This window comes from Cervus canadensis, chromosome 2 (assembly GCF_019320065.1).
Source record: "Cervus canadensis isolate Bull #8, Minnesota chromosome 2, ASM1932006v1, whole genome shotgun sequence".
NCBI classification, from domain to species: Eukaryota; Metazoa; Chordata; class Mammalia; order Artiodactyla; family Cervidae; genus Cervus; species Cervus canadensis.
The window spans coordinates 27,300,729-27,327,943 of NC_057387.1; the positions used below are offsets into that span (position 1 = coordinate 27,300,729).

General features: G+C 36.5%; 2 protein-coding genes across 2 annotated transcripts in view; one reads left to right on the plus strand and one right to left on the minus strand.

The window, feature by feature from the left end:
* Positions 1-8,281: 8,281 nt before the first annotated feature.
* SYCP1 (synaptonemal complex protein 1) overlaps positions 8,282-27,215 on the minus strand; it is a 128,644-nt gene continuing 109,710 nt past the window's right edge. Inside the window, exons 29-33 of the mRNA XM_043459950.1 lie at positions 21,799-21,858; positions 17,474-17,656; positions 12,854-13,000; positions 8,862-8,951; positions 8,282-8,762 (exon numbers count right to left, since the gene is read on the minus strand). Coding sequence (XP_043315885.1) covers positions 8,625-8,762; positions 8,862-8,951; positions 12,854-13,000; positions 17,474-17,656; positions 21,799-21,858 — 618 coding nt within the window. The 3' untranslated portion in view covers positions 8,282-8,624. The remainder of the gene's footprint in view (positions 8,763-8,861; positions 8,952-12,853; positions 13,001-17,473; positions 17,657-21,798; positions 21,859-27,215) is intronic.
* LOC122437351 (UBX domain-containing protein 2A-like) lies at positions 26,036-27,055 on the plus strand. Its single transcript, XM_043462251.1, has one exon. It carries the CDS (start codon positions 26,036-26,038, stop codon positions 27,053-27,055), a length of 1,020 nt encoding a protein of 339 aa, XP_043318186.1.

The following is a 27,215-nucleotide window of genomic DNA, read 5'->3' on the forward strand; positions in this document are numbered from 1 at the left end:
TTTCAACACTCTCTAATACACTTGTTTTATTTATTCTCAGCAATTATCCTTAACTAATATACTATGTGTTTATATATTTTATTTATTGCCTATTTTCCCTGTTAAAATGTAAGCTCTGGAAGAAGATAAGTCTTATTTTTGTTATATCCCCAGTATCTAGAACTGTGCTTAAGTCTTAGTGTGGTAGATATGTGCTCAGACATGTCTGATTCTTTATGACCTTCCTCCTCCAGGGGATCTTCCCAACCCAGGGATCAAATCCATGTCTCCTGCTTCTCCTGTGTTGCAGGTAGATTCTTTACCACTGAACCAGGCACTCAAAAAATATTTGCCAAATGAATATTGAATAAATGAAGTATTTTAAGAAGTCATATCAGGAGAATCTTTTTTCTTGCAATATAAAGCCATTTGTTGGGAGGGAGCTAAGATGGTGGAGGAATAGGAAGGGGAAACCACTTTCTCCCCCACAAATTCATTGAAAGATCATTTGAACGCTGAGCAAACTCCACAAAACAACTTCTGATCGCTAGCAGAGGACATCAGACATCCAGAAAAGCAGCCCATTGTCTTCGAAAGTAGGTAGGACAAAATATAAAAGATAAAAAGAGAGACAATAGAGTTAGGGACGGAGATCCGTCCCAGGAAGGGAGTCTTAATAGAGAGGAAGTTTCCAAACACCAGGAAATCCTCTCACCATCGGGTCTAGGGGAAGTTTTCGAATCTCAGAGGGCAACCTAAGTGGGAGGTAAAATAAATAAAACCCACAGATTACATGCCTAAAAACAACTCCCAGCAGAAAAGTACCCCAGACGCCTGCATCCGCCACCAGCAAGTGAGGGCTGAACGGAGAGGAGCGGGCCATGGCATTGCTTAGGGTAAAGACCGGGCCTGAAAGCCCTGAGGGCAATCTGAAGGAGCTAACGAGAGATAGCAACTTAAACTGTGGGATGCACTACCCACCCGTTCCCAGAACAAAGGACTAAGAGAATACCACAGAAGAGCTAGCCGGCTGCAGACCAGCCCATCTCCCACGGGAGGCAGGAGGCAGGGAGTAGGGGAAAGGGGCAAACTCAGCCCCAGAGACGGCATCCCCTACCAAACTGCAAACAGGCTTCCAGCCTCTAACCAAAGACTTCCTGAGATTCTGGATGGTTGACATCCGCAGGGAGGGTCGCGAACAGAAATCAGCTTCCCAGAAGAGACACAAGGCTCATGAGTGGAAACTGAGGCTGGGACCGCAGAGGGGATAAGGCGCACTGCACCGGGGGAGAGTGCACTCATCAAGCTCCTGGCTGCCTGAGCTGCTCTGGCCGGGGAAGGGACAAAACGCAGGTCCAACCCTGTCTGCGTCTTTGTGGAGTACCCGAGAACCTGAACCTGAGCGGCTTAGGCCTGGGAAGTGCACACAACTCAGGGCCCGCTCCCTGGGGAGCAGCCTGGAGCCTGAGCAGTGTAGACGGGGAAAGCACACACACCGTGAGAGGGGGAGGGGGGCAAACCCAGTGTGGCCGGAACACTGTGAGTGCTCCCCACACATGCCAGTGACATTTGTCTGCAGTGCCCCTCCCTCCCCACAGCACGTTTAGGTTCACTGAACAAGTGAAGCTAAACAAGAGACCACCTTCGCCCACTTGTGTCAGGGTGGAAATTAGACACTGAAGAGACCTGCAAACAGAAGCCAAATGAACAAAGGGAACCACTTTAGAAGTGACAGGTGCAACAGATTAAAATCCATGTAGTTAACACCGACTACACTGGAAGGGGCCTATAGATATCGAGAAGTGTAAGCTGGAACAAGGAGCTATCTGAAACTGAACCGAACCCACACTGCCTGCAACAACTCTAGAGAAATTTCTAGATATATTTCTACTATTACTATTATTTTTTTAATTAAAAAAATTTTTTTTCTTTCTTTTTTTTTAAAGTCCTCTATCACTCCTCTAATACTTCTTAATTTTCATTTTTAAAACCCACTATAACCTGGGGGGAAAAAAGGACCCTATTTTTAAAGCAAACTTCATATATGTTTCTTAAATTTTTTGTTTTTGTTGTTTTTTAATATTGTATTTTTAAGAGTCTAACCTCTACTCTAGATTTTTAGTCTTTGTTTTTCAGTATTTGATATCAATTTTGGATACTTAAGAATCCAACCTTCAGTACCCATTTTTACTCAGGAGTGTGATTACTGGTTTGATCACTCTCTCCCCCTTTTGACTCTCCTTTTTCTCCCCCAGATCACCTCTATTTCCTCCCTCCCCCTTCTCTTCTCAATCCAATTCTGTGAATCTCTATCAGTGTTCTGGGCTGTGGAGACACTTAGGGAACAGAGTACTGCCTAGATCTGTCTCTCTTCTCTTGAATCCCCCCCTTTTCTCCTCCTGCTCACCTCTATCTCCTTCCTCCCTCTCCTCTTCTTCATGTAACCCTGTGAACCTCTCTGGGTGTCCCTCACTGTGGAGAATCCTTTCACCATTAACCTAGAAGATTTATTATCAGTGCTGTATGGACGGAGAAGTCTTGAGGCTACTGGAAGAATAAGACTGAAATCCAGAGGCAGGAGACTTAAGCCCAAAACCAGAGAACTCCTGACTACAGGGAACATTAATTAATAAGGGATCATCCAAAAGCCTCCATACCTACACTGAAACCAACCACCACCCAAGAGCCAATAAGTTCCAGAGTAAGACATACCACGCAAATTCTCCAGCTACGCAGAAACAGCCCTGAGCGTCAATATACAGGCTGCCCAAAGTCACACCAAACCCATAGACCCATCTCAAAACTCACTACTGGACACTCCTTTGCACTCCAGAGAGAAGAAGCCCAGCTCCACCCACCAGAACATCGATGCAAGCTTCCCTAACTAGCAAACCTCGACAAGCCAAACATCCAGCCCCACCCACTGGGAGAAACCTCCACAATACAAAGGAACCACAGACTACCAGAATACAGAAAGGCCACCCCAAACACAGCAATCTAAATAAGATGAAAAGGCAGAGAAATACCCAGCAGGTAAAGGAACATGAAAAATGCCCACCAAGCCAAACAAAAGAGGAGATAGGGAATCTACCTGAAAAAGAATTTAGAATAATGATAATAAAAATGATCCAAAATCTTGAAAACAAAATAGAGTTACAGATAAATAACCTGGAGACAAGGATTGAGAAGATGCAAGAAATGTTTAACAAGGACCTAGAAGAAGTAAAAAGAGTCAGTTAAAAATGAATAATGCAATAAATGAGATCAAAAACACTCTGGAGGGAATCAACAGTAGAATAACAGAGGCAGAAGATAGGATAGGTGAGGTAGAAGATAAAATGGTGGAAATAAATGAAGCAGAGAGGAAAAAAGAATTAAAAGAAATGAGGACAATCTTAGGGACCTCTGGGACAATGTGAAATGCCCCAACATTCGAATCATAGGAGTCCCAGAAGAAGACAAAAAGAAAGGCCATGAGAAAATACTCGAGGAGATAATAGCTGAAAACTTCCCCAAAATGGGGAAGGAAATAGTGACACAAGTCCAAGAAACCCAGAGAGTCCCAATCAGGATAAACCCAAGGCGAAACACCCCAAGACACATATTAGTCAAATTAACAAAGATCAAACACAAAGGACAAATATTAAAAGCAGCAAGGGAGAAACAACAAATAACACACAAGGGGATTCCCATAAGGATAACAGCTGATCTTTCAATAGAAACTCTTCAGGCCAGAAGGGAATGGCAGGACATACTTAAAGTAATGAAAGAGAATAACCTACAACCCAGATTACTGTACCCAGCAAGGATCTCATTCAGATATGAAGGAGAATTCAAAAGCTTTACAGATAAGCAAAAGTTGAGAGAATTCAGCACCACCAAACCAGCTCTTCAACAAATGGTAAAGGATCTTCTCTAGACAGGAAACACAGAAAGATTGTATGAATGTGAACCCAAAACAACAAAGTAAATGGCAACGGGACCATTCTTATCAATAATTACCTTAAATGTAAATGGGTTGAATGCCCCAACCAAAAGACAAAGACTGGCTGAATGGATACAAAAACAAGACCCCTATATATGCTGTCTACAAGAGACCCACCTCAAAACAAGGGACACATACAGACTAAAAGTGAAGGGCTGGAAAAAAAATATTTCACGCAAACGGAGACCAAAAGAAAATAGGAGTCGCAATACTCATATCAGATAAAATAGACTTTCAAATAAAGGCTGTGAAAAGAGACAAAGAAGGATACCACATAATGATCAAAGGATCAATCCAAGAAGAAGATATAACAATTATAAATATACATGCACCCAACATAAGAGCACTGCAATATGTAAGGCAAATGCTAACGAGTATGATAGGGGAAATTAACAATAACACAATAATAGTGGGAGACTTTAATACCCCACTCACACCTATGGATAGATCAACTTAACAGAAAATTAACAAGGAAACACAAACTTTAAATGACACAATGGTCCAGCTAGACCTAATTGATATCTATAGGACATTTCACACCAAAACAATCAATTTCACCTTTTTCTCAAGTGCACACGGAACCTTCTCCAGAATAGATCACATCTTGGGCCATAAATCTAGCCTTGGCAAATTCAAAAAAATTGAAATAATTCCAGTCATCTTTTCTGACCACAATGCAGTAAGATTAGATCTCAATTACAGGAAAAAAAACTATTAAAAATTCCAACGTATGGAGGCTAAATAACACGCTTCTGAATAACCAACAAACCATAGAAGAAATCAAAAAAGAAATCAAAATATGCATAGAAATGAATGAAAATGAAACACAACAACCCAAAACCTATAGGACACTGTAAAAGCAGTGCTAAGGGGAAGGTTCATAGCAATACAGGCTTACCTCAAGAAGCGAGAAAAAAGTCAAATAAATAACCTAACTCTACACCTAAAGCAACTAGAGAAGGAAGAAATGAAGAACCCAGGGTTAGTAGAAGGAAAGAAATCTTAAAAATTAGGGCAGAAAAAAATGCAAAAGAAACAAAAGAGACCACAGCAAAAATCAACAAAGCTAAAAGCTGGGTTTTTGAAAAGGTAAATAAAATTGACAAACCGTTAGCCAGACTCATCAAGAAACAAAGAAAAACCAAATCAACAAAATTAGAAATGAAAATGGAGAGATCACAACAGACAACACTGAAATACACAGGATCATAAGAGACTACTACCAGCAGCTATATGCCAATAAAATGAACAACTTGGAAGAAATGGACAAATTCTTAGAAAAGTTTAACTTTCCAAAACTGAACCAGAAAGAAATAGAAGATCTTAACAGACCCATCACAAGCACGGACATCGAAACTGTAATCAGAAATCTTCCAGCAAACAAAAGCCCAGGACCAGATGGTTCCACAGTTGAATTCTACCAAAAATTTAGAGACGAGCTAACACCTATCTTACTCAAACTTTTCCAGAAAATTGCAGAAGAAGGCAAACTTCCAAACTCATTCTATGAGACCACCATCACCCTAATACCAAAACCAGACAAAGATGCCACAATAAAAGAAAACTACAGGCCAATATCACTGATGAACATAGATGCAAAAATCCTTAACAAAATTCTAGCAAACAGAATCCAACAACATATTAAAAAGATCATACATCATGACCAAGTGGGCTTTATCCCAAGAATGCAAGGATTCTTTAATATCCACAAATCAATCAATGTAATACACCACATTAACAAATTGAAAGATAAATACCACATGATTATCTCAATAGATGCAAAAAAGCCTTTGACAAAATTCAACATCCATTTATGATAAAAATTCTCCAGAAAGCAGGAATAGAAGGAACATACCTCAACATAATAAAAGCTATATATGACCAACCCACAGCAAACATTATCCTCAATAGTGAAAAAGTGAAAGCATTTCCCTTAAAGTCAGGAACAAGACAAGGGTGCCCACTCTCACCACTACTATTCAACATAGTTTTAGAAGTGTTGGCCACAGCAATCAGAGCAGAAGAAGAAATAAAAGGAATCCAGATAGGAAAAGAAAAAGTAAAACTCTCACTGTTTGCAGACGACATGATCCTCTACATATAAAACCCTAAAGACTCTATCAGAAAATTATTAGAGCTAATCAATGAATACAGTAATTTTTGCAGGATATAAAATTAACACACAGAAATCCCTTGCATTCCTATATACTAACAATGAGAAAACAGAAAGAGAAATTAAGGAAACAATTCCATTCACCATTGCAACAAAAAGAATAAAATACTTAGAGGAGTATATCTACCTAAATAAACAAAAGACCTATATATAGAAAACTATAAAACACTGATGAAAGAAATCAAAGAGGACACAAATAGATGGAGAAATATACCATGTTCATGGATTGGAAGAATCAATAATGTGAAAATGAGTATACTACACAAAGCAATCTATAGATTCAATGCAATCCCTATCAAGTTACCAATGGTATTGTTCACAGAACTAGAACAAACAATTTCACAATTTGTATGGAAATACAAAAAACCTTGAATAGCCAAAGTAGTCTTGAGAAAGAAGAATGGAACTGGAGGAATCAACCTGCCTGACTTCAGACTATACTACAAAGCCACAGTCATCAAGACAGTATGGTACTGGCACAAAGACAGAAATATAGATCAGTGGAACAGAATAGAAAGCCCAGAGATAAATCCACATACCTATGGACACCTTATCTTCGACAAAGGAGGCAAGGATATACAATGGAAAAAAGACAACCTCTTTAACAAGTGGTGCTGGGAAAACTGGTCAACCATTTGTAAAAGAATAAAACTAGAACACTTTCTAACACCATACACAAAAATAAACTCAAAATGGATTAAAGATCTAAATGTAAGACCAGAAACTATAAAACTCCTAGAGGAGAACATAGGCAAAACACTCTCCAACATAAATCACAGCAGGATCCTCTATGACCCACCTCCCAGAATATTGGAAATAAAAGCAAAAATAAACAAATGGGACCTAATGAAACTTAAAAGTTTTTGCACAACAAAGGAAACTATAAGCAAGGTGAAAAGACAGCCTTCAGAATGGGATAAAATAATAGCAAATGAAGCAACAAAGGATTGATCTCAAAAATATACAAGCAACTCCTGAAGCTCAATTCCAGAAAAATAAATGACCCAATCAAAAAATGGGCCAAAGAACTAAACAGACATTTCTCCAAAGAAGACATACAGATAACTAACAAACACATGAAAAGATGCTCCACATCACTCATTATCAGAGAAATGCAAATCAAAACCACAATGAGCTACCATTACACGCCAGTCAGGATGGCTGCTATCCAAAAGTCTACAAGCAATAAATGCTGGAGAGGGTGTGGAGAAAAGGGAACCCTCTTACACTGTTGGTGGGAATGCAAACTAGTACAGCCACTATGGAAAACAGTGTGGAGATTTCTTAAAAAACTGGAAATAGAACTGCCATATGACCCAGCAATCCCACTTCTGGGCATACACACTGAGGAAACCAGATCTGAAAGAGACACGTGCTCCCCAATGTTCATCGCAGCACTGTTTATAATAGCCAGGACATGGAAGCAACCTAGATGCCCATCAGCAGATGAATGGATAAGGAAGCTATGGTACATATACATCATGGAATATTACTCAGCCGTTAAAAAGAATTCATTTGAATCAGTTCTAATGAGATAGATGAAACTGGAGCCCATTATACAGAGGGAAGTAAGCCAGAAAGAGAAAGACCAATACAGTATACTAACACATATATATGGAATTTAAAAAGATGGTAACAATAACCTTATATGCAAAACAGAAAAAGAGACACAGATGTACAGAACAGACTCTGGGACTCTGTGGGAGAAGGCAAGGGTGCGATGTTCCGAGAGAACAGCATTGAAACAAGTATACTATCAAGGGTGAAACAGACCACCAGCCCAGGTTGGATGCATGAGACAAGTGCTCACGGCTGGTGCACTGGGAAGACACAGAGGGATGGAATGGGAAGGGAGGCGGGAGGGGGGATGGGGTTGGGGAACACATGTAAATCCATGGCTGATTCATGTCAATGTATGGCAAAAACCACTACAATATTGTAAAGTAATTAGCCTCCAACTAATAAAAATAAATGGAAAAAAAAAGCCATTTGTCAACTTTATCAACAGATAAATCAAAGCTGCTTCAGACTGTGGAACAAATAAAATGACCTCAAGTTTTGAAAAATAAATTATACTGGCAAAGTTATGATTAGCTGTTCAGGTGACCTCACAGAAACAATGAGAAGTATTTATGTGAATCCAAAATATTTTAATAGTAAAGAATAAACAGTATATCTCAACAACGTGTTCCTAGTGTTCAATGGACAACTTTATAAGTATGAAAACTTAGCCAAAATAGTTTTCATCAATTCAAGAAAAGGTGAAACCAAAACAATCATCTAATTATCTGAACAGAATTACAAATTTTTAAGTAACAATGTGGTTATTTCCCATTTAGGCTGATATAGTAAAATATAAAGAAACAAATTATTTATAAATCAAAAGTCTTAATTTCAGAATATGCTTGGCTCTTTAGAAAATAAGAATTTAAAACTTAACTATAAATTTTATGTTACAGGCTCCTTAATCACACTGATTTTCTGAAATTAAACAAACAGCTTTTCTGCTTCCTTTAGTTTTTGTTTCCTATCCATCTTAGCAATTACAGCCCAACGGTCCTCCTGCATTTTCCTCATAGTTTCAGACTTCGGCATAGATCCAGGAGTCATTAGAGATGAAGGAGTCTGGATAGAAAATAAAGTCATATGTTTAACTTAAAAAAAAAAAAAAAGAAAGAAAAGAATTAAATTCAGCTTTTGAAATTTGCTTCCCCAAATAACTACCTTTTTTGGTGTTCTGACACAAAGATGAGAAATTGGTGGATTATTATTCTTGTATAGTTTTCTCAGTGTCTCTTCCTCTGAAACCATGCTCTTAAAGAAAAATATGAAAATATAATTTGGAGGCTGCCACCATTAATATTATATTATAAAATTTTTGTCTATATTCCACATATGAGGATGAAATGGAAGAGTATAAAGAAGAAAAAAAGGGGGGGGGGAGGAGAAAGAAGAGGAAAGAAAATTTAAAAGCCTCAAGGAAGAAGACAATGAAAAACTAAACTCTCAGTCTGCCAGACAAGGAAATCCAATCTTGATTCTACTAACCATACACCTAAAGGGTTATGTAGAATACAAGATGTATATGAACAGTGTTTTTCTACTGATTTCTATTTCAGTTTCACTTTCCCCACTCTTTTTCCCAGTCTTTTTATTCAAATATACTTAGGCCTTATAATAAGCATTCATAATCCTATAAAAATTATAAATGTTGTCAATTATCAATTTCTGAATATTTTCCCAAGTAATAATAGCTAACACTTATTTAGTTCTTTTTTTATGTCAGGCACTGTTATAAGCACTTAGCATATTTTAATTGGTTTTAATCCTTACAACATTTTTATGATCTATATATACTATTATTATCCCCATTTTAAAGGTGATGAAATGAGACACACAAATATTAAGTAACTTGCCCAAGACTATACAGCTAGTAAGAGACAGAGCCAGGATTAAAATCCAGGTAGGCTGGCTTCAGAATCCATTTTCTTAATGAACATGTAACATAAATTTAGTCATAAGCAAACAGTTCACAATATCTTTTCCTGCTCATTAGAGTCACATTTAATACAAATTTCAGAAGGTTCATGGATGAAAATATTCAATCATTTTCATAAATTCTAAGATTTCAGCAGAATTCACTAAGTCACAAAATTTCTCTTTCTTCTTGAACACGTTTAGGCAATTTGTGTATTTCAAGTAGTATTTCCATTTTTTTATCTCTTCTAGGTTATCTAATTTGTTGGCATATAATTGTTCACAGTATTCTCTATCTCTAAAAGGTTCATAATAACATCTCCAATTATATTTCTGACTTTAGTTATTCGACTTTTTGTCAGTCAAGCTAAGGTTTGTCAACTTAACCAATCTTTTCAAAGAAATAAATTTTGACTTCATTCATTTTCTCTGCTTTCTTTTCTCTAATTTGTTTATCTCCATTCTAATCTTATTATTTCCTTCCTTTGTCACCTTTGGGTTTAGTTTGATCTTTTTCTAGTTCTTTAAGGTAAAAAGTTAGTTTATTGATTTTTTTCTTTTTCAGTGTAGGAATTTAGAGCTATACATTTCCCTTAGAGCACTGGTTTTTCTGTGTCACGTAAGTTTTGGTGCATTGTGTTTTCCCTTTCATTCACCTCTAAGTCAAATTCCCCTTGTGTTTTCTTCTCTGATCCATTGGTTGGTTAGAAGTGTATTAATTCTCACAAATTTGTGAATTTTCTAGTTTTCCTTCTCTTTCTGATTTCTAACTTTATCTCTTTGTATTCAAAGATAGTTTATATATGATACCTAGTTTTTTTAATCTATTGAGACTTGTTTTGGGACCTATATGGTCTATCCTGGAGAATATCCATGTGTGCTTGGGAAGAATGTGTATTCTTTTGTTGAACTGAATGTTCTACATGTGTCTATTAAATCTATTTGGTGTGTGTTGTTCCAATCTTATTTCCTTACTTATCTTCTGTCTAGTTGTTTTATCCATTATTGAAGGAGAGGTACTGAAGTATCCAACTATTAATGTATAACTGTCCATTTCTTCAATTCTATAAAGCTTTGCTTCATATATTTTAAGGGTATGTTATTAGGTGTATAAATGATTAAAACTGTCATAACTTCTTGCTATATTGAACCTCTTATTTACACATAATGTCCTTATTTGTTTCTTGTACTTTTTGATTTAAAATCTATTTTGTCAGATATTGGTAAAACCAACCCACCTCTTTTTTGGTTACTATTTGCATATCTTTTTCCATCCTTTCACATTTAGCCAATTTGAAGCTAACATGAGTCTTTTTTTGTTTATTGGAGTATATAATCCTCCAAATATACATTGTAAATTACTCATATGTAAGTAATTACTGATAAAGAGAGACTAATTTTTGCCTTTTTTGATATTTGTTTTCTATATGCTTTATAGATGTTTTGTTTTATTTTGATTTGGTTTTGGTCACTCATTTCATCTATTATTACCTTCTTTTCTGTCTAGGTAACATTTTTGGTAGCAAAGTGTTTTGATTTCCTTCCCATTTCCTTTTGTGTATATTCTATGCTTTTGTGGTTACCATGGGGATTACATGTAACAACCAAACATTATAGTAACCTAATTTGAATTTATACTAACTTCAATAGCCTACACAAACAGTTCCATTTTCCTTCTGTTACTGATGTCAAAATTACATCTTCATATATTGTGTGCCCAGCAATATAGATAAATTAAGCATTAGCTTTTAAGTTATAGAGCAAACACAAAGTAAAGTTAGAAACCAAAATTACAATCATTTCAACTTTTATAATTTCCCATGTATTTGACTTTATCAAAGACCTTTAATTTCATGTGATAATTATAACTGATAAAGCCTATTTATTGTGAACTGTCTTCTTAGGTAATTTAAACTGTAATAGTATAAATAAAATACTGTAGTATGTTCATAGTGTTATAAAGTTGTGATGCTACTTTTAAAAATGACATGAAATCATGAGTTATTCCAAATCTCAGATAAGTTAAGAAACTAGCCTAAATTCAGAGAAAAACAGTATGAATTCTAGACCTAGTATCTCTAATTCTAGAGCTCATGCTCTTTCTACTAATTCTCATCACTTTTTTTAATATCTTGACTTCAGTTTTACCTGGCAATTATTGTGTACAGTGACATACATAGGCCATGGAGCTAGACAACTGGTGTTCAAATTTTGGCTCCATGACTTTCTAGTTATGTCATATTGGAAAAGTACCAGTGTGACTCAGTTTCCTCATCTGTAAAATGAGAGTAAGAACTCTGTCTCTACTTCTAGAGTGTTAGATTGTTTTAAGAAATAACTGAAGTATTCTGTGTAAAGTTTTTACAACAGTGCCTAGTTCACAGTCTTAATCATTATCTATAAAACAAAGAGATACTAGAGTAGAAATTTTCTGTAAGTTAACTTAAATAATTACACTTCTAAGACTTTAGCTATTCATTATTCCAGAACAAATGAAAGCAGAGGTCTCAAAGCAGTATAAAAGCTTTAAGAATCTCACAGTTATGAGTTGCAATAATAAAACAAATGGCTTTAATTACAATTTTGTAATTAAGAATCATTGGTACATTGCTCCATTTTGTATAATGAAGTTAATCTGGTTTTAAACTAAATGAGTATAAGTTAAATTATTCTTAATAAATTATTATTATGCCTTTAGAAAATAATGATATGTATGAAGTAGGAAGTAACTGGTCATACAAACTGCTAGAGGAACTATCCTCCTTAAACATGCCATTTTTAACATATTAACTCTTTAAGAATCATAGAAATGTTATTGTTTGCAACAATAAGTGGTATAAAATTAAAGAAAATATTTATAATATGCAAAATTAAGAGGAGTCCTGAATAACAAATTTGGCTGCGGTAAGATTAAAGGTATTCACTGGGCCTCAAAGAGAAAAAGGTAAAGAAAATAACACTCTTCTGGAAAACAAGAGAATTAGTCATCTCAAATGCCAACTATGTCATATCAAGTATTTCAAAATGTCCTGTTTTCTGAAGTTTAGGGAGATTTTTTTAACCCTAATTTTTTAAAATGCTGTAAAAGCAGAGAGTCCTATATTATAGGAGAATTTTACTTCTTTTCAGTATTGCAGTAATAGATACTATGCACATATATTATACACATAAAGAATAATAATACAGAAATATAATAACGTAAACAAATAACAAATGCTGATTATTTGTAATAATTTTACCAAAAGATCAGTAGTTTCTGAACTATCCGAATTAACATCAAACTCAAAGACCATTTTTCTCTTTTTACTATTACTTTCTTCAATGGGTACATTCTTGTTTCCTCTTTGCTGAATTTTTAGTTTTGTTGGCGTTTTCACAGTATATGCCTATCCAAAAGACAAAAAAATACATTATCCCATCAAATAAAACACATATTATTACTAAAGGCAGGTTGAGTCTTTAACAATCAATAATAACTCTCCATTATTATTGGTGTGTGTATGAAGTAGAAATTTTGGATAAGAATTTAATTCAGAAGTTTTTAATAAAATAATGGGGGAGAGGGAGGGAGGGAAGGAGAAAGGAAGGATGGGAGAGACACTCCAGCTTCAGTAGCCAACAACCTTAAGAGAGACTTCAACTTTTCAAACAATGATTAAGATCAAAGAACTGAGAGTTTTTATTACTACATAAAAATCCTGATTTATAATAAAGCAAGTTTGCTCATGTTTTGTTGATAAAGTAACTCCATTAGTCAATGTTTAGTATTCCATATTATCCTGTAGTATATAAGTTTTATAATTTTTAAAAATTGTCTTTAAAAAGTAAGGTCACTGATATCAGTAAGAATGGCAGAGTAAACTCCAAAAATTTGCTCTTCCACAAAGCAATAAAAATGCCAGTAAAAGTGGTCAAAATCAATTTGTTTATAACTGTGGAAATTAACAAAAAGCTTGCCACAACCTAAAGAGTTCTGTTTTTTTTTAATGGCTGAACCTCTGTAAGAAGAGCAAAATTAGCAGTGCCTGAACTTTTCCTCATCTCATCCCCTGCTCTCTTAAAAAGTACATTCCTGGTCCAGTCTGGTAGCCAATGAACAGAGCAAAACACACTTGGGAGCTCTTTCAAAATTTTATGCTCAAAAAGTTGTCAATATTTGACCTGTCTAGCGATTCTCTAGACAATTTCATATACAGGGCTGTATTTGACCCAACTTGGAGCTCACTCAGTTAACGGGGAAAAAAAAGGAAAAGAGCTTTCTAATTCAATTTGTATAGGGTTGTTTTTTGTTATTCAGTCGCTAAGTCATGTCTGACTCTGCGAGCCCATGGGCTGCAACACGCCAGGCTTCCCTGTCCTTCACTATCTCCTGGAGTTTGCTCAAACTCATGTTCATTGAATAAGTGATGCCATCCAACCATCTCACCCTCTGCACCCCCTTCTCCTCCTGCCCTCAATCTTTCAGGCATCAGGGTCTTTTCCAATGAGACAGCTCTTTGCATCAAGTGGCCAAAGTACTGAAGCTTTAACAGTTACAAACACGCATCTTAACTTCAGTCCCATCACTTCATGGCAAATAGAAGGGGAAAAGTGGAAGCAGAGACAGATTTTATTTTCTTGGGCTCCAAAAGCACTGCCGATGGTGACTGCAGCCATTAAATTAAAAGACACTTGCTCCTTAGAAGGAAAGCTATGACAAGCCTAGATAGTGTATTAAAAAGCAGAGACATCACTTTGCCAACAAAGGTCCATATAGTCAAAATTATGGTTTTTCCAGTAGTCATGTATGGATGTGGAATTGAACCATAAGGAAGGCTGAGCACCAAAGAAGTGATGCTTTTGAACTGGAGAAGACTCTTGAGAGTTCCTTGGACTGCAAGGAGATCAAACCAGCTAATCTGAAAGAAAGTTCAGTTCAGTTCAGTTCAGTCACTCAGTCATATCCGACTCTTTGTGACCCCATGAACTGCAGCACCCAGGCATCACTGTCCATCACCAACTCCCCGAGTTTGCTCAAACTCATGTCCTTTGAATCAGTGATGCTATCCAACCGTCTCATCCTCTGTTGTTCCCTTCTCCTCCTGCCCTCAATCTTTCCCAGCATCTGGGTCTTTTCCGATGACTCAGTTCACATCAGGCGGCCAAAGTATTAGAGCTTCAGTTTTAGCATCAGTCCTTCCAATTAATATTCAGGACTGATTTCCTTTAGGATGGACTGGTTGGATCTCCTTGCAGTCCAAGGGACTCTCAAGAGTCTTCTCCAACACCACAGTTCAAAAGCATCAATCCTTCTGCGCTCAGCTCTCTTTATAGTCCAACTCTCACATCCATACATGACTACTGGAAAAACCATAGCTTTGACTAGACGGATCTTTGCTGACAAAGTAATGTCTTCGCTTTTTAATTCGCTGTCTAGGTTTGTCATAGCTTTTCTTCCAAGGAGCAAGCATCTTTTAATTTCATGGCTGCAATCACCATCTGCACTAATTTTGGAGCCCAAGAAAATAAAGTCTCCCACTGTTTCCACTGTCTCCCCATCTATTTGCCATGAAGTGATGGGACCAGATGCCATGATCTTAGTTTTCTGAATGTTGAGTTTTAAGCCAACTTTTTCACTCTCCTCTTTCACTTTCATCAACAGGCTCTGTAGTTCTTCTTCACTTTCTGCCATAAGGGTGGTGTCATCTGCATATCTGAGGTTATTGATATTTCTCCCAGCAATCTTGATTTCAGCTTGTGCTTCATCCAGCCTGGCATTTCACATGATGTACTCTGCATATAAGTTAAATAAGCAGGGCAACAATATACATCCTTGACGTACTCCTTTCCCAATTTGGAAACAGTCTGTTTTTCCACGTCCAGTTCTAACTGTTGCTCCTTGATCTGCATACAGATTTCTCAGAAGGCATGTAAGGTGGTCTGGTATATTCCCATCTCTTTCAGAATTTTCCACAGTTTGTTGTGATCCACACAGTCAAAGGCTTTGGCAAAGTCATTAAAGCAGAGATAGATGTTTCTCTGGAATTCTCTTGCTTTTTCAATGATCCAGTGGATGTTGGCAATTTAATCTCTGGTTCCTTTGCATTTTCTAAATCGAGCTTGAACATCTGAAGAAAATCAACCCTGAATATTCATTGGAAGGATTGATGCTGAAGTTGAAGCTCCAATACTTTGGCCACCTGATGCGAAGATCCAACTCACTGGAAAAGACCCTGATGCTAGGAAAGACTGAGGGCAGGAGAAGAAGGGGGAACCGGAGGATGAGATAGTTGGATGCCATCATCAACTCAATGGACATGAGCTTGCACAAACTCCAGGATATAGTGAAGGACAGGGAAATTTGATGTGCTGCAGACCATGGGGGTGCAAAGAGTTGGACATGACTTAGCAACCTAACAACAATTCTTTAATAGAGATCATTTCATATTTTAAATAGTAAAATAATAAACACAACAAGATGATTTCATATAAAAGCCTTGCTATGTACTTTACTAATTTTCATAATTTCCATGAGGTGGATAATAAGAAGTAAAGAAAGAAAGTGAAGTCGCTCAGTCGTGTCCAACTCTTTGCGACTCCATGGACTGTAGCCCACCAGGTTCCTCAGTTCATGGGATTCTCCAGGCAAGAGTACTAGAGTGGGTTGCCATTTCCTTCTCCAGGGGATCTTTTCAACCCAGGGATCAAACCCAGGTCTCCCACATTGCAGGCAGACGCTTTACCGTCTGAGCCACAGGGAATAATACTGTACATATAATTCAATATATATATATAATACAGGATATAAGTGGGACTATTTTTGCCTGAAATTGTCAACTAAAGTACAAAGTTGGGGCGGGGGGAAGTGCTAGTAACTTACACTCTAAAGAAAGCAATGTATAATTAAGGCCAACTCCTTCTCTAAGGCTTATTAAAAGGTGGTAGAACAGAACTAACAATCACCAGATATCTCTCTTATTCCCAGTTAATTTAAGCAAATTGGAAGGGAAAAGAACAAAATTTTGGCTTAGGGGGTAAAGATAGGTTGAAATACTCTTCCATCAACTCCCAAGGCAAGTAAGAATATAACTCTAAAAAGGAGTTTTCCTTTTTAGAGTTGAGTAATTTTCCTTTGAGGGGACATATGTATACCTATGGCTGATTCATGTTGATGTTTGGCAGAAACCATCACAATACTGTAAAGTAATTATTCTCTAGTTAAATTAAAAAAAAAAGAAGCCTTATAATAACTAATGGTGCCTTCTAGAAGGGGAGACTGGCATCTCATTCCCTAGGTGGATATAAACCTAGGAAGAAGACTTGTTTATCTGTCTTTATGTCTACCTGAACAAGTAAAAGAAATCAGAGTAAGACAGATGGTAGAGAAGAGGAGAGGGGGAGTCAGAGGTAGAGCATTATATACCACCATTTAGCATTGACAGGTTGAAAGAATTCCCCATGGATTAAGCAGACATGTTGAAGATAGCTAGATACGAGCCACCTTGCTAGTGGTACCTGCTTCACAAGGGCTGACTGCTAAATAAAAGACTCCAGCAACAAGATGATGAGGAGTAAACAGCAAAGGGAGGTAACTGAGGTGATACTGGAAAATTCAAGTCAAAATTAGAGCTTGTCTATCAGGGACCTATGTGCTAGCAAAAGCCAGAAAGTGATAAAATTTTCCCAAGATGTCATTAAGTTGTGTACAGTGATGGAATAAAACCAACGAAACTATTTCACACTGGTGTAACAAATAACCAAAACTTTCAAGAAAAAGGTTTTTATAACTATGTGTGTGATACCAGATGTATGGTATATGATACCAGAGACTTTTTTATTTAAAAAAAATGACAACTTTCTTAGAAATTGTAGCAACAAACCTTTGGTAATGGTGTAGATAAATTATTTTTGGCAGGTATCCGCAGATAGTCTCTTTTATCTTTTGAAGATCTGCTCTGATCAGCTGATAGGAAGCTTCGAGATGCATTTTGTGAAAGAGGTACTTTAGAATCAAGTTTCCAATAACTAGTTTCAGGTGTTTCCAATAAAGATGTCTGTGTTTTCTATTGAACAACAAATATGAATGAAGTCATCATTAAGTGTCATTTTAACTAAAGTGTGGCAACTAGTAAAAATAACACTGAAATAAACTAGAATTTACACTCAAGTGTAGTATTGAGTAGAAAACTTTGAATAAATTACACTTATCTTCTTTATGACTTTATTTTTCTTATTTAAGATGAAAATGGTTTTTGCTCCCTTTGTCCTCACAGAGCTGCTATAAAAATAAATAATAATCTCAACTCTCTATTTGACCAAAAGTTGGAAATTCTCCAAAGAAAATTCTCTAGTCCTGGTGGCAAAACAAAACAAAACAAAACAAATCTTAATTGGCGATTCATTCCAATAACTCTACAGCCCAAAGGCATCTCTTTCATGTTTTCATAAATCCTGTTTCATCTGTAAAAATATCAGCCCTTTCCTATCCACTAGTTTCATTCACCTTCAGAAAAAAAAAGGGGGGGGAGAGAGGAAAAATTATGAAAGTAAAAGCCTAGAGAAATTTTCAAGGCAAGACAAAGGAGCTGATTATGAGGCACAAACTACTATGTATAAAATAAATAAGCTACAAGGATATATTGTACAGCACAGAGAATATACCCAATATTTTATAGTAACTGCAAGTGGAGTATAACCTTTAAAAATTGTGAATCACTATGTTGTATACCTGAAATTTATATTTAATAATACTGTAAGTAAACTATACCTCAATTTAAAAATAAAATTAAAAAAATTTTAAAGGAGATAAATGAGGTAATTTGCAGGTTTCTTGCCAAGTTCATAAAACTTTTTCACACAAAAAATTAATTTTGGTATCATTTTTTCAGAGTTGCATTTTACATACTCTTCCATAAATATTTCTATAACATATCTAATAACACAATTTTGATTAAAGAAAACTTTTTCTGCTCTCTGGACTTACCAGGAATCATCCTCAGAATCTCCAAAATTTAACTGCTTTCATGGACAAATTTTCTTCATCCAAAAGGACTGAGAATGGCAACTATACCACCTTGTGGTCATATCTGGGAATCTAACATTTCCCTAGTAGCTTGGTAGACAAAGAAAATGCACCAGCATTCTAGACTACTGAAATAACCCTCTTTGTAATACATCATGAAGATGTATGTACTCTCCTACAAGTTACATTCTTTTCTAACTATTACATTTCCAATGATGCATATATACAGAACATTCATGCTTTTCTCTGTCATACTTTTCAAACAAATACTTATTTGGCATTTCCTATGTGCCAAGCACTATTTCGAATGCTTCACAAATACTATCTAATTTAATCTTCATAACAACTTTTGGGAAAAGGTACTATTATTATCCTTTTATAGATGACAAGACTGAAGTATCAAGAAGTAACATACCCAAACTCAGAAATGTTTGATTGATAAACCTAACGATTATTATATATAAGGTTTGTGATACTTCAATACTATTGCAATAAAGCATAGCACACAAAAGCCTATTTAAATCTTTACATTTATCATTTTCTCATTACTTGCAATATTTATATCCAGACCCCCAGATAAAATATAGGGTATTAACTAATCTATTTGATAATGTATATAGAGAATAGATATATATATATTACTAGGATTATACAGGAATCAAAACAACTCTGCAAGAACCAAAACAACTCTGCAAAACATCTATGCAAGAACCAAAACAACTCTGCAAGAATAAATGTGATATATATTTTCACAATATGAACATATTCTATATTTAGAAGTAAGTACTGGAGTTTAACCAATCTATTATCTTCATCAGACACTTTGCTTAGTCATTATCTAAGTGAAGTCACTCAGTTGTGTCTGACTCTTTGCAACCCCAAGGACTGTAGCCTACCGGGCTCCTTTGTCCATGGGATTTTCCAGGCAAGAGTACCAGAGTGGATTGCCATTTCCTTCTCCAGGGGATCTTCCCAACCCAGGGATCGAACCCGGGTCTCCAACATTGTAGACAGGTGCTTTACTGTCTGAGCCACCAGGGAAGCCCAGTCTGTATCTAACCCTCCCAGCTAATTCTAGTATGACAATAATTTCTCCATATATAATGTTTTCAAGTGTCTATTATATGTGTCTGGACACATAAAGCACTTAATATTCATTCACAAGTACAATAATTCTTTTTTTTTCTTCTCTTTGAACATTCACTTCAGTCATGTCCAACTCTTTGTGACTCTATGGACTGTAGCCTGCTAGGCTCCTCTGTCCATTGGATTCTCCAGGCAAGAATATTGGAGTGGTTTGCCATGCCCTCCTCCAGGTATCTTCCTGATACAGGGATTGGACCCAGATTTCTTGCCATTTCCTGCATTGGCAGGCGGGTTGTTTACCACTAGTGACACCTGGGAAGCCCTTCTTTGAACACAAACATAACAAAATTAAAGCACCATCTATACCTAACAACTGAACTGTTCTCAACAACTCTGTTATCTTCAGTTTACAGTCAGAGCAACTTCTGTGGAGACTTAGGAGACTACATCACTATGTATAAAGAATATTTAATCATTTTAACTAAAATTTGCAAGAACACTCTTCTGTAATAATCCTATATTACCAAATATATTAGAAGCTGAATAGAACCTCCCTTTTTCATACTTGATACTTCCTTTCATGTGCAAAGAACATTCCTAACCTCTCTCTGCTTCCTTAGGGGAAGAGCAATGACTTAACAGGATTGCTGATTATAGAAGGATTAATTGTGCACATAAAGTTCAGCCTCTTCCTTATTTCTCCCCTTGGGTAACAGAAGAAGCACACATTCTACTCTATGCCATGTATCTTAAAAGAGCAGGTCATTCAAGTGGGTAGACTTGTTCTAAACCAGCTCTATCTATGACAAGAGTAGATAAACTTGTTTAATTTGGGATTTCAGGATTAAGAAATCCTGTTTTCTTCAAATATAATCCACATTGTCCAATATCATTTATCAATAATAAAGATGAAGGACTGATGTTGAAGCTGAAACTCCAATACTTTGGCCACCTGATGCGAAGAGCTGACTCATTGGAAAAGACCCTGACGCTGGGAAAGCTTGAGGGCAGGAGGAGAAGGGGGATGACAGAGGATGAGATGGTTGGATAGCATCACCGACTCAATGGACATGGGTTTGGGTGGACTCCAGGAGTTGGTATTGGACAGGGAGGTCTGGCATGCTGCGGTTCATGGGGTCGCAAAGAGTCAGACACAGCTGCTAAGCGACTGAACTGAACTGAACTGAACAGATACTATTTTGATTTTCACCCCCTTTCTCAACTGGTTCAGATTTAAGAAGCAAGGTGTGATTTGTTAAGCCCTCTCAAAAACTCTAAATTAGACATAATCTAAACATGAGCTTTAGAATTTTTAAATGAAATGGTTTCTAACACAGGAAATTTCTCAAGAGAGAAACATAAATGTACCTATTTAATACTATAATAAAATTTTTAAAAGATTAAAATCTTCTCTAAACTTCCCAATGACAGATGCTTTGAAATGTTTTAGCTAATGCTTTTGGATTAATAAAGAAACAATTTTGGAAATGAAATTGTGTGATATATTTTTTTTTTAAAGTTTTGGGGTATAGTTGATTTATAACTTTGTGTTAGTTTCAGGTGTATAGCAAAGTGAACTTGTTATATGTATATGCATATGCATATATCCAATCTTGTTTAGATTCTTTTCCCACATAGGCCATTACAGTAGAGGTCCCTGATTTATATAGTAGGTCTTTATTAGTTATCTATTTTATACATAGTAGTGTGTATATATAAATTCCAATCTTCCAAGTTATCCCTTCCCAACCCCTTACTCCCTGGTAATCATAAATTTAACTTCTACACCTGTAACTCTATTTTTGTTTTGTAGATAAGTTCATTTATAGCCTTTTTTTAGATTCCACATATAAGTGACCATATGTATAGTTCTTTCTCTGACTTCATTCAGTATGACAATCTCTAGGTCCATTACTGCAAATGGTATTATTTTGTTCTTTTCTATGGCTGAGTACTATTCCATTTTATGTTGGTACCACATCTTTTGTGTTATATATTTTTATGTTATTTTCCAATTTATGATAAAAAATTTACAAGTAGATATTAGAAAACAAAATAGTTATAAAGAAATTTATGAGAATTATATAAAACTCTTACCTTATCTTTTTTTTCTTTGAGAGTAACTGTGTTTTCTTTCACCTCTCTTTTGAGTTTTTCCTATTAAAAATGAATATCAAGTACATACAATGTAGTCATTACTATTATAAAAATTAATGTTCCTATTATCAAATCTTTCCTAAGAAATACTAATAAAGAATCCTGCCTTTTAAATCTTAAAAAACAATGAAAAGAAAAAAATTATTTCCTTTCTACAGAAATATGTTATTTGATTTTGATTATCTTTTTTAAAAAATTCTGATCTGTCTCTGGCAGGTATCTGTGGACTCTTGAGTAAGTCGTTTAAGACACCAAATCTCAGCTTTTTCATTTGTAAAATGAAGTGCATGGATCAGCTTATAAAGTAAGGGATATACACAATTAACTAGCTATAAAGAGCTGCAAAGAGATCCAAAATATTATGAACCTTTAGAGGCAGAATACACTTATTCTCTATGTATTAAGAAAAGCAATTCAGTTGCTTTTAAAAGAAAGTTACAAAAAAGGTATAAAATAGTTATAAAATAATACATCATTTCTCTAGTACTCCAGGAAATAATATACTCTATTGGAGATTAGTGTATGTACATTCAGTAGGGGGAAAAAGGAAAAATTAACCCTGGCCTAGAAAAAATAATATGTACAATGCCTTTAATATGATAATCATCTAGAAAACAGAATGGTTACAGTCTCAAGGAGCCTTACAGGTGAGAAGGAAAAGTTTCAATGCACACGTACAACTTTGGGCAAACTTGACTTGGCTGCCCATGATGCCTATGCCAATATCTGCACTCACTGAACGTCTTATTACACCATGCTATCTCTCCTAAAATGTTGCTCCTAACCAGAGAAAACACTTCACCATGAAAGAAGCTGGCAATAAGCTGATATAACAGTACTCACTGTTCTTATTATGTATCCTATCAACTGGAAATAGTTGATTTTCAGTTATCACAATTGATATTTACTCTGTGGGTATGAAATGTAGTCTTCTAGGATAAAGTATATCCTCTAAACTAGCTAAATTACACTAACTCTCAGAATACACATCTTGACTTCTAGAGGACAGAATGGAGAAAGCACCTTCCCAAAATGCACTTTCTCTGACTCTGACTTTTGTAGGTCTGGCGATCTTAGTACAATCTGTTCTAATACTACATGTGTTTCCAAGGTATGGATTAGCTCATACCCCAAGGTGTTTCTCTGGTAGTGTCTAACTGATCATGAGTTCCCTAAACTAATGGGCAGTCCACTAAGGTCCCTATTTAACTGAGTAACTAAAAAATGTCTGTAATATGGTCTAGCAAAGAAAGGATTGACTTGAGGCACAGGAGCAGAGTATGACAGCCTTGTGCTCACCTTTCAGACCTGAATAAATTTATAAACCTAGAGCCCTCTAAATTAAAAGATGGATTTTGCAATAATATCAGAAATACATACTGAATCTTGGTAATTGGATACTGAGTATCAGCTAACACCAACTCTTATAGCCCATAATGTTCCTATTTTTTCACTCACTAGCTTGAGTGCAGGTGTTTTGGGGTCACGTGATAAGTACATTTGATCTCAGTCCACCTCATGGTGAGCCCATGGAACCATAAACCCATTCTGTGATAATTTCTTTAGATTCTGAGTATAGAGTTGAATAGATAAACTCAGTAAGTGGCATAATCACCATATTAGTTCTGACTACAGAGTGAGATTTTTTACATTTGGAAGGACCAACTGGAAGACTTTAAAACTTTCTTTCCATATCAAGAATACAGACAAATATACAAAATACCACATCTCACTAGGCAGAGAGTAAGGCACCATCAAGAGATGAAAGACACAGGAAAGGTGATTTAGCATAGTCTCATAAAGTCAACGTATTTTAAGTAGAAGCTAAGACTATCATCCAGTAACAATTTCTTCATATTGATTGGTATGTAAAAGAGGTCAAAATCAGAATTGGCATATTATGAAAGCGAAAGTGTTAGCCGCTCAGTCATATCTGACTCTTTGCAATCCCATGGACTATAGCCCACCAGGCTCCTCTGTCCACAGAATTCTCTAGGCAAGCACACAGGAGTGGATTGCCATTTCCTACTCCAGGGGATCTTCCCAACCCAGGGATCGAACCTGGGTCTCCTGAATTTTAGGCAGATTCTTTACCATCTGAGCCACCAGGGAATATTGGCTTATTGACTAGGATCAAAATTGAAAACTAAGAAATAGTTTCATATAAAACATGAGTTCAACTTAAATACTGGAATTGTGTTTATCGGGATTCCCTGGTGGCTCAGACAGTAATCTGCCTGCAATGCAGGAGACGACGGTTTGATCCCTGAGTCAGGAAGATCCCCTGGAGAAGGGAATGGCTACCCACTCCAGTATTCTTGCCTGGAGAATTCCATGGACAGAGGAGCCTGGTGAGCTACAGTCCATGAGGTCACAAAGAGTCAGATTAATCTTAATAATGCAAAATAATAAAACATAAAAACTATATGTATAAAAGAATAGGAAGTAGGAGAAAGTGTTCAAATATATTGTTTAAAAACATAAAGGTAACCAGTAAAATATCTCTGCTGCCTTCAAACTATGGTGCTGGAGACGACTCCTGAAAGTCCCTTGACAGCAAGGAGATCAAACCTTTCAATCTTAAAGGCAATCAACCCTGAATACTCATTGGAAGGATTGATGCTGAAGCTGAAGCTCCATTATTTTGGTCGTCTGATGCGAAGAACTAACTCATTGGAAAAGACCCTGATGCTGGGAAAGATTGAGGATAGAAGGAGAAGAGGGAGTCAGAGGATGAGATGGCTGGATGGTATCACCAGTGCAATGAACATGAAGTTGGGCAAACTCTGGGAAATGGTGAGGGACAGGGAGGCCTGGCATGCTGCAATCCATGGGGTCGCAAAGAGTGGGACATGACTGGGCGACTGAACCACCACCACCAGTAAAATAATTAAAAAGACTATATACCCTTCCCAAATCAACCAAAGATACACACACACATAATTCAGAGAAAAATAAAATAATTATTAAATTTATATCATTTACATTAAATTAATATGTAATATAAAATGACAAAAACATGATTAAAATATATATCATACTGATAAGGGTTAATAATCCAGAATATGTAAGGGTCAGTAATCTAGAATATGCAAGAACTCCTACAACTCAACCAAAAAACCAAATAATGTTTTTTTCATTTATTTTTATTAGTTGGAGGCTAATTACTTTACAACATTGTAATGGTTTTTGCCATACATTGACATGAATCAGCCATGGATTTACATGTGTTCCCCATCCTGAACCCCCTCCCTCCTCCCTCCCCATCCCATCCTTCTGGATCATCCCAGTGCATCAGCCAAAAAACCAAATAATTTTAAAATGGGCAAAAGATGTGAACAGACAATTCTCCAAAGAGGATATACAAATGGCCAACAAGCTTATGAAAAGATGCCGAACATCACTAATTATATGAGAAATGCAAATCAAAAGTACAATGAGCTAACACTTCACATTCATTAGGATGACCACTATCAAAGTAATATAAAATAAGTGTTGGCAAGGAGGCAGAGAAATTGGAATCCTTGCACATTATTTGTAGGAATGAAAAATGATACAGTTGCTATGGAAAACTGTATGGTGGTTCCTCAAAAAATTAACATTAGAATTACCGTATGATCCAAGAATCCCACTTTTGGGATATATATCCAAAAGAATTCAAAGCAGGATCTCCAAAAGGTATCTGCATACCTCTGTTCATTAAAACATTAATGACAATAGCCAAGAGGTAAAAGCAGGCCCAATCTTCATCACAGATGAATGAATAAAGAATATGTGGTATATACATGCAATGGAATATTAGGTAGCCTTAAAAAAGTAATGAGAGAGAGAAAGAGAGAGAGAGGGAAGAAGAGAGAGAGACACAGAGAGGGAGGCGAGGGAGGGAAGGACAAGATGATTGTATGGTATCACCGACTCAATGGACATGAGTTTGAACAAGCTCCATGAGATGGTGAAGGACAGGAAAATCTGGTGTGCTGCAGTCTATGGGGTTGCAAAAAGTTGGACACCACTCAAGGACTGAACAAAAGAAGGGAATTTTGTCACATGCTACAACAGGGATGAATCTTAAAGACATTATGCTAACTGAAGCAATCCAGTTACAGAAAGACAAATAATGAATGGGAATTAAAAACCATAGAAACAGAGAAAAAAGATGGTTGGAAGGTAGTGTTTAATGAATTTAGACTTTCAGTTTTACAAGTTAAAAAGTTCTAGATTGAAATATACTGTACAGCCGAGCTCCACTGGGCCTGGGGGCAGCGGTGTTCCTCGTTTGAGAGGCTCCAGCCCTGCGGCGGCGGCGCCCGCGGCCCCTGAGCAGATTGAGACCGAGACCGCCAGATTGAGACCGAGGCCACGAGGCGGCGGCGCGGCACGGCCCCCTCCAACGGCCGCGCCCGGAGTAAAACAAAAGAGAACGAAAGAAGTAGATAATCTTGAAAGTATAAAGGAAGAATGGGTTTGTGAAACAGGATCTGACCACCAACCTCTTAGTGATAGTCAACAAACAAATTGTGAATATTTTGTTGACAGACTTTTTGAGGAAGCTCAGAAGGTTGGTGCCAAATGTTTGTCTCCCACTGAACAAAAGAAACAGGTAGATGTAAGTATAAAATTATGGAAAAATGGATTCACTGTCAATGATGATTTCAGAAGTTATTCTGATGATGCAAGTCAACAGTTTCTGAACTCCATCAAAAAAGGGGAATTACCTTTAGAATTACAGGGAGTTTTTGATAAAGAGGAGATGGATGTTAAAGTTGAAGAAAAGAAAAATGAAGTATGTATGTCAACAAAGCCTGTGTTCCAGCCCTTCTCAGGACAAGGTCACAGACTGGGAAGTGCTACACCAAAAATTGTTTCTAAAGCAAAGAATATTGAAGTTGAGAATAAAAATAAGTTGTCTGCTGTCCCACTAAACAATCTGGAACCCATCACTAATATACAGATCTGGTTAGCCAATGGGAAAAGGATTGTCCAGAAATTTAACATTTCTCATAGGATAAGCCACATCAAAGACTTCATCAAAAAATACCAGGGATCTCAGAGGAGTCCTCCCTTTTCCCTGGCAACTGCTCTTCCTTTCCTCAAATTGCTAGATGAAACACTCACACTGGAAGAAGCTGATTTACAGAATGCTGTAATCATTCAGAGACTCAAAAAAACCGCTGAACCTTTTAAAGAACTTTCATAGCATTATTTTCGATACACCAAATGGAAAGTTTCCCCAAAAATGATGGTCATAAGTGGACATGCAAATCAAAACAAGGGAAAGTCAGATTTGCTGGGTTTTGCACTGTTTAATTCCCTGCTGATGAGATTTTAAAATAAGTTAGGAAAGTAAACTATTACTG

Coding starts and splice junctions, on each gene's coding strand:
- LOC122437351 (XM_043462251.1), top strand. CDS start 26,036: ATGAATTTAGACTTTCAGTTTTACAAGTTAAAAAGTTCTAGATTGAAA.